This window comes from Malus domestica, chromosome 07 (genome assembly GCF_042453785.1).
Source record: "Malus domestica chromosome 07, GDT2T_hap1".
NCBI classification, from domain to species: domain Eukaryota; kingdom Viridiplantae; phylum Streptophyta; class Magnoliopsida; order Rosales; family Rosaceae; genus Malus; species Malus domestica.
Window position 1 is genome coordinate 19,719,806 of NC_091667.1, and position 8,291 is coordinate 19,728,096.

General features: G+C 34.1%; 1 protein-coding gene across 1 annotated transcript; it reads left to right on the forward strand.

Annotated features, from left to right (window-relative positions):
- Positions 1–557: 557 nt before the first annotated feature.
- Positions 558–3,630, forward strand: LOC114826058 (protein DETOXIFICATION 34-like). The gene is made up of 7 exons (XM_029105685.2): positions 558–1,080; positions 1,500–2,125; positions 2,262–2,318; positions 2,536–2,774; positions 2,868–2,986; positions 3,154–3,240; positions 3,367–3,630. Exons 1-7 carry the CDS (start codon positions 751–753, stop codon positions 3,469–3,471), a joined length of 1,563 nt encoding a protein of 520 aa, XP_028961518.2. The 5' UTR covers positions 558–750; the 3' UTR covers positions 3,472–3,630.
- Positions 3,631–8,291: the final 4,661 nt, after the last annotated feature.

Below are 8,291 nucleotides of genomic sequence, written 5' to 3' on the forward strand. Positions count from 1 at the left end.
TCCCACAATATTTATCTTAATTTAAACGGAGCAGTTTTTAGGTTATTATTGAAAGATCAACTCCACGAACATTCGCTTAATTCAGAATTCGTTTACAATCTAACGGTGAGATGAACATAGTGTTACGATAAACAATAAAATGTTCACAATAATAATCAAATAGTTAAATGATTTCCAATTTAAGTGATTTCTTATAAGAATGATATATAAAATGATAACCTAAAAGCTAAATGGGTTGCGTCATAAAATTATTTGTAGACAGAGCATAGACGAATTGTTAGCGCTTGAGCGCTCGTGATGTTTTATGCTTTTAATATCTTTGTTCTTGATTTAATATTATACATATTGGTACCATGTTTATATGGTAGGTGACTTAGACTTCTTGTACCCAAACGGTTCAAGGCAATTGCAACTAAAATTCTGCTAGGAAATAATAACTGAAAACTGAACTACAAACTAAGACTCGGTCATCTTTTTCTGTCAGCTGATATCTTTGTATGGCCTTCCTCAATTCTAGCTATATTAGCAGCATTCTTAAGATTACTTCCCCATAAAACTAAAAAAAAAAAAAAAAAAAAAAAAAATTAAACATTAAATAAAACAAGAAGAAACACAAAGAGATCAGAATCTCCTGAGTTTTCTTCAATCCCAAGCTTCTTCGAAGGGTTGATTCAACAGTCTGCCAAAATAGGTACCCCGGAAGATAATGTACCAGTTAAGGCGGAGGTCTCTGCTGGATCTTCTTCAGCAATGGTACAAAGTCCAACATTGATGATTGATGGAGAGGATGATGCAGTCTCAACCTTTGAACCTGCAGACCTCCACCATGCTCCTCCCGCATTCATCGGGTCCAGTGACGGAGATTATCCGGTAATTCGGAGCTTCCAGGATGCCAAGAGCATCTGTTTTGTGGAGAGTACAAAGCTTTGGTCAATTGCAGGGCCTATTGCCTTTAACATATTGTGCAACTATGGTGTCAACTCCTTCACAAACATCTTTGTTGGGCATATAGGAAATGTGGAGCTCTCTGCTGTTGCAATTTCTCTCTCCGTCATTTCCAATTTTTCGTTCGGCTTCCTGGTTAGTTTCTTCTCCTTGCATTACAATTACACGAGGTTTTTTCATACTCAACGTTCTTTTGTTGTGCATTCGCAATCATTCACGATGTTTAAGTAGTGTAACTATGCACACAGTTTTGCAATACTTGCACGATAACGTTTAGTATTCTGAATGTGTCTCATGGTTTAAGGAGTTGGATTTTTAGAATTTTAGGGTTTCTCATGGGAAGTATTTATTTGGTAACTACAAGTGAATCAGATGTACTAGATTTCTGACATGAGCGTCGCCTGGCTGGCTAGGAATTGTGTCACCTTATGCACCCTAAGTTCAAATTCTCCTCCCCGTCAGTTAGAATACATTAGAATATTACTCAAATAAAAAAAATACATACTATAATTCAATGGTTAGAACTAAGCAATCAATGTGGTATGAAATTGCAGCTTGGTATGGCAAGTGCACTTGAAACACTATGTGGGCAGGCATTTGGTGCTGGGCAAGTAGACATGCTAGGAGTGTACATGCAGCGCTCGTGGATAATCCTTTTCGCTGCCTGCATTGCTATACTACCGCTTTACATCTATTCCACGCCAGTCCTAAAACTCCTAGGGCAAGAGGATGACATTGCAGACCTTGCCGGAAAATTCTCCATCCAAACCATCCCTCAAATGGTTTCCCTTGCCATCAACTTCCCAACTCAGAAGTTCTTGCAGGCACAGAGCAAGGTTGGAGTTCTTGCATGGATTGGTTTCATCACTCTGATAGCACACGTAGGAATCCTCTTTCTCTTCATCAAAGTTTTCGGGTGGGGAACCAGTGGTGCAGCTGCTGCGTACAATATCTCAGCCTGGGGGATGGCATTGGCTCAGGTAGTTTATATAGTCGGTTGGTGTACTAACGGATGGAAGGGGTTGTCATGGCTGGCCTTCAAGGAATTGTGGTCTTTTGCAAAACTCTCCATTGCTTCAGCTGTCATGCTTTGCTTGGAGATTTGGTATTTCATGACCATAATTGTTCTCACTGGACATCTTGACAACCCTGTTATTGCAGTTGGCTCCCTTTCAATCTGGTAACGAAACCCTTTGTTCTTACCCCGTAAAAAGTGACTACAATTTTCCTCCCTCTATGATAATATGTATATAAATAAGGTTTTGTACTGATCCCGAATCATTTTATTCTGATTTGTGTTTGATTTTCTGTTTCAGCATGAATGTGAATGGATGGGAAGGCATGTTGTTCATTGGGATCAATGCAGCAATAAGGTAAGGAACTTTCATTTTTGCTGCCAGTTCTTGTTTTTGTAATAAACTGGTAAAAGTACTCCATTAGCTGACTACGTGATGTGATAGTTATTTATACGTATGTAGCCAAATTATAAATAATACATCAAATGTCGTATTATGCAATCAATATAATGTCATTGTTCGATGATTACTTTCTCTTATTAGCTCCTTGGAGTACACCTAATTTTACTTGCAGCGTTCGAGTCTCCAACGAGCTAGGATCAGCACATCCTAGAGCTGCAAAATACTCAGTCATTATCACCATCCTCGAGTCTCTCCTCATTGGGATGATTTTCGCAGTGGTTATCTTGGCAGCCAAGGATCATTTTGCCATCATCTTTACTGAAAGCAAAGAGATGCAAAAAGCCGTCTCTCATTTAGCCTTCCTACTCAGTGTTACAATGCTCCTCAATAGCGTTCAGCCGGTTATATCTGGTAAAATGTTCTCTTATCAGACAATTTAATATAAGACAACGGTATTATCAACTCATTGAAACCCTTGAGGTTATAACAATACAATTTTCACAGGTGTTGCTGTTGGAGGAGGTTGGCAAGCTTTGGTGGCTTACATAAATTTGTTTTGTTATTATATTGTTGGGCTACCTCTAGGGTTTCTTCTGGGTTACCGTACAAGTTTGAGAGTGGAGGTAAACTATCATTTCTCAATAGGTATCACTAACCAAGTTCAAGTAATTTTTAGTTCAAACCTTTCAACTAATGATTAACATAATGTAACGAAAAAAATTGTGATGAATTAACATGCTAAAACACAATTTTATTTTCTTGATGAAACTAAGGAGCATTGTTTTTGTAGGGAATTTGGATTGGTATGATATTCGGGACGTTATTGCAGACACTAATCCTCTTGTATATCGTTTATAATACCAACTGGAACAAAGAGGTAAAAGTATTCCAATGTTTTTTCTACCAACAAATTTAATTAAATATCTCATAAATAAGGTTATAAATATATAATCCATATATATTTAGTGGTAAATTAAAACATTTAATTGAAATGAAATTGCAGGTAGAACAAGCCTCAGAAAGAATGCGGCAGTGGACTGGAGAAGAACTAGGTGATCCCAAACAATGGAGTGGACAAGAAAATGGACTACAAAATCAAACTATATAGAATCAATTTCTTTTTGCTTTCAATGTAAATGTTTTCTACACAATTTGTACACTAACACTAAAGAATGCTGTTAAAAAAAATGTGTGTAAAAGAAAAAGAAAAGGAATGCCATAGTAAAAGAGACACTGTAAAAATTTGTAATTGCAGGATCTTTTGAGACTACAAGATCTCCTTCTTTCTATCCCAAATCACAAAGAAATCATATACAAGAAGGTCTATGTGGAGAGAATGTTTAGGTAGAGAGATGTGAGAAGGCTACGAGGAGCTAAGGGAGATTTTCGGAATGATCATATCGGAAACAAGGTTTTCAATTTTTATTCTAAAATTTTTTAATCGGATTGGATTGGAACACAATTTCTAAATTTGAAATATTTGGAATCAGAGTAATCTCATCAAAATTTTCAGAATTATAGTAATCATAGTATTTTTCAAATTCATATATTTTACAAGTTTTCGAAATATTATTCGAAATTTTCAATTAATTTTGTAGTATACTACTATGTTTATCATTTTTAATATAAATGTGTAAAAACAATGAACATGATAGAAATATAATAGTTATTTACAAAGTACATAATTCCTCGGAAAAGAAAAATAATTTTAGTATTGATCGACTTGTGAACAAGTCAAGCTACATCTCATTTCCGTGATAATATCTTCTTATTGCATATCATTGACATTCTTGTGTTAGGGGAAGTATTGATCGACTTGTGAACCAGTCAAGCTACATCTCATTGACATGGGTAATGCTAAGGAGACTAAATTTATAGATTAAATTTGGAAACTAAAGGATTTGTCACCATTAAAAAATAAACATGTTAATCAACACTTAAGTAACAATGCAATCATCAACTTCTATGTCATTTAGTTTAAAAAATTTAGTCTATAAATTTAGTCTCTTTAGCATTACCCAATTGACATATCCCTTTGAAGGGTTAATTACATTAACACTCCCTGAGATTTATCGAGTTTCACGAAATCCCCTCACGTTTGTAATATTACACTAACACCTCCTCAGATTTTAATTTCCTTTCATACAACTCATTGAGTGAAATTTTGTATATAAATTTACTAATTTACCCTTATTAATTACTTGAAACTAATAAAGAAAAACTTTATAATTAAAAAATTATAAAACATTAAATACTTAAAAAGCAAAAAGAAGACCATGGGGAGAAAAACAAATTAAGAACAAAATTTAAATATTACTTTGAAAATAATATTTTATTTAAAAAAAAAGTTCTTCTTCTTCTTCTTCCCCTCCCACCCAAAAGAGCAACCACCTCCGCCTCCACCTCCTCCTTCTTTCTCCATCATCACCACCCATTCAAACTTTAAGCAACGACCTCCACCCAACCCTAGGCAACAATCTCATCTTCTTCCCATCGCAACCACCTCCATGTTGGAAATTTAATTAATAAGGAAAATTTAAATATTAAATTTCTTAAATTGAATGGAAATAAGAAAATTGCCCATTGGGTTTGTTTATGACCATAAGATCATGATTGATTTGGATGTGATGGGGGTTAATAATTCTACGGTACAAAACCTCAATTGGAAAGGAATGCAACTTTCCAAAAAGTTGTATATGGATCGATAACTTCCCTTGTGAAAAAAGTTACAATCAAACTTGGATTAATTCAATGGACAAAGTAGTGGTGTCCCTGGCTTGATTTTGAAGAGGCAACAATTAAAAGTCGTGGTAATGCAGAAAGAATGAGGAGATGGAGATAGATGTGGTCGATCGATCGGGTGGGAGGGAAAGAAGAAGATGAATTTCTTTTTCTAATAAAATATTATTTTCAAAGTAATAATGAATTTTTTTTCTTTTCTTAATTTGTTTTGTCCACATGGTCTCCTTCTTTTTTTAAGTGTTTAATGTTTTATAATCCTTTTTATATAATTAAAAAGCTTTTCTTTATTAGTTTTAATAATTAATAAGGGTAAATTAGTAAATTTATAAGCCAAATTTTGACTCAAGGGTTATATGAAAGGAAATTAAAACTTGAGGGGGTATTTGTGTAATGTCTCAAATGTGAATGAATTTTTGTGAAAACTCGATGAACCTCAGGGAGTGTTAGTGTAATTAACCCTCCCTTTGAATATATATTCCTAGTATTTCTATGATAATTCAAATATATTACTTAAAAATTTATAGATATTTTACGAATGATGATATTTAGGTACGTACAAATGATATTTTACAAAGGATTATATTTTGATCAATGATATTTTAACACATGTTTTTATTGTTTAAAAAAATATATATTTAATTTTTTATTTAGTTTTGAAAAAAAAACAAGAAATACATGACATCTTTTATTTGGTCAAATTAGAAAATGAATATATAGGGTAATGAATGGTGAGTATCTAAGTATTATTCTTCTAGAAATCTTAACAATATCATTGAAACACAGTTCTAGGAGCATCTCCAACCGCAACTGATAAAATTTTGTTAGTTTAGCTAATAAATATTGTCCGAAAATACTTTTAATAGCCCGTTTAACTTATCTAAACAACTTATCTTTTTCATCCTTTGGCATCTCTCCCTCCCAAATTAGTAATTTTTTTATGTTTACAGAGTTGTACACAAAAACAAAATAGAGTAAGATAATGAGTCTCTTGGAGCACCACTTTTTTTTCTACCTTCTAGTTAAAATAGCTAAATAGCCTCATATAAAGTTAAATTAGTAATTTTTTTATGTTTACAGAGTTGTACACAAAAACAAAATAGAGTAAGATAATGAGTCTCTTGGAGCACCACTTTTTTTCTACCTTCTAGTTAAAATAGCTAAATAGCCTCATATAAAGTTCAAAGGGCTCTGCTAACCGGACAATGATTGTCCGCACTCTTTGTTCCCGTGCTCTCCCATACTCTCCTGTTTGTGTGGTCACGGTTAAGTCACGTCAACATTTTATATTACTATTCATTTTTGTCTTATTATCTCTATAAAAAAACAATATAAAATGTTGACGTGATTTAACCATAACCACACAAAACAGAAGGGCACGGGAACAAGGAGGGCAAACCATCCTTGTTCCTGCTAACTAGGGGTAGAATTATCTCTCCTCCTAATTTCTTTTCTCTTCCCACCTCTCCTATTTAAAAAGATTAAACCACCTTAATATTTTATATGAATTTTTTATAAAGAGAAAAGTACCCAAAAAAAAAAAACGTGGCCTACGATTACACCATCATTAGCAGAATGCTAAGGTCTGCCTAGTATCAAATCCGACTACACCATCATTATCGATTTAGACTTTTTTTTATGTGCTATTCACACACCTTTTTAATTTCTGGTAATCAAATCAGATAAATTAAAGAAGATCAAACGATAAAAAGTAATAAGAGATGTGTGAGAATTTGATGACCAACAACTAATCAAGCACCTCTCTAGTTTGTTGGAGGAAATCATAAGATATCATGAGATTTTATTCTTCGCCCAGTAAACACAAAATCGAAGGTGCAAAAATTGGGTCCATGCTCCGTACATTGCATTTGTTCATCATGATGGATTATAGAGTTGTCGAAATATTGTATTTAGGTAAAATTTTGAAATAGGATGAGAATCCTTATACTGTCAGTCTTCTATATACGATGACTACTTGCTACATATGGTGGTATACGCTTATTTGAAAGGATAAATTTTCATATTATACAAGGAATGGAATTATTATTGAGTTGTCTTGGATACAAGCGATTTTACGCACTCATCTTAATTATGTTAAAAGGATATTATACAAGGGGATATAAGGGAGCTTGAGAATCAAACTTGAGATATCAAGTACCACAGTAAAATCTTTTGACTATCAGAAAAATAACCCTTTGTGTTTTACGTGTATTAATTAAACTGAAGCAGTTACGACACATACCTTGATAAGTTCAAAGATGTCATTTTTTACCTCTTATCTTCCCTCTGAGATATAATAATAAATCAAATTGGTAAAATTTAGTCGTTTTCCATAACCTTAGTTAAACAGTCTTTGGCTCTCGTGGAGATAAATTATCTACTCGTGTGGATGGTAGCGCCAAACTTTATTGTTATGGTATAAGAAACTTGAATTCAAATCAGAAGTTGTGTAGGTAACAAATTTGTAAGACATTAAATTAGATTTATAAGATCTTACACCTCCAGTGGTATAACACTTGCTGCCCCGGTACCACATATTTATGACAGGCTAATTTCTTTCTTCATACAGCTTTGATATCACATGAGGCGGTAATGTACTTTTGACCTCCGAGTCAAACGGTATTCTAAAAAAAAGTCAACACCCCCAATGAATATATCAAGTGGGAGTTCAAACTCGGGTTAGAGATTCCCAACCTTTGCTCACTTTCCGCTAGACCAACCTTTTGGGATTGGTACAACACCTGCCTTGTTGAAAAAAAAAAAAGTTACATTTGTTATAAATCAAAATAGGAATAAGATGACAAGTGACGCTTTACCGCATTGGCAGAAGGTAATCATGCTTATGCACCTTGGTGCGAGTTCAATCCCACCAATTCCCCTTCTCTTAACAAATAAATATCTAACCCACTAACGTTATTGCTCTACCAACACTATGCTACAATGAGTGAAATCTATCGAATTTGTGTCGGGTAAGGGTTTAGCCAGTACGACACTATATATTTCTCTGGTACAACGCTATAGTATACTAGGAGGATGTGGAGATGTGGAGGCAAATTTCGTACAAGACTAGATCAACGAAATCACACATGCAAGATAACAAACATTGTAAGCCTAATTGACAAACACCCGATAGAAAGGGGAAGGGTGTTCGCCACATGGACTCTGATGCTTGAGTCAGAGAGATAGTTT

Excerpts from the sequence above, each read along its gene's own strand:
- LOC114826058 (XM_029105685.2), top strand. The coding sequence starts at position 751 with ATGGTACAAAGTCCAACATTGATGATTGATGGAGAGGATGATGCAGTC. Across the intron at positions 2,126-2,261 it reads GTTGGCTCCCTTTCAATCTG|CATGAATGTGAATGGATGGG; the intron begins GTAACGAAACCC and ends TTTCTGTTTCAG. Across the intron at positions 2,987-3,153 it reads GTACAAGTTTGAGAGTGGAG|GGAATTTGGATTGGTATGAT; the intron begins GTAAACTATCAT and ends TTGTTTTTGTAG.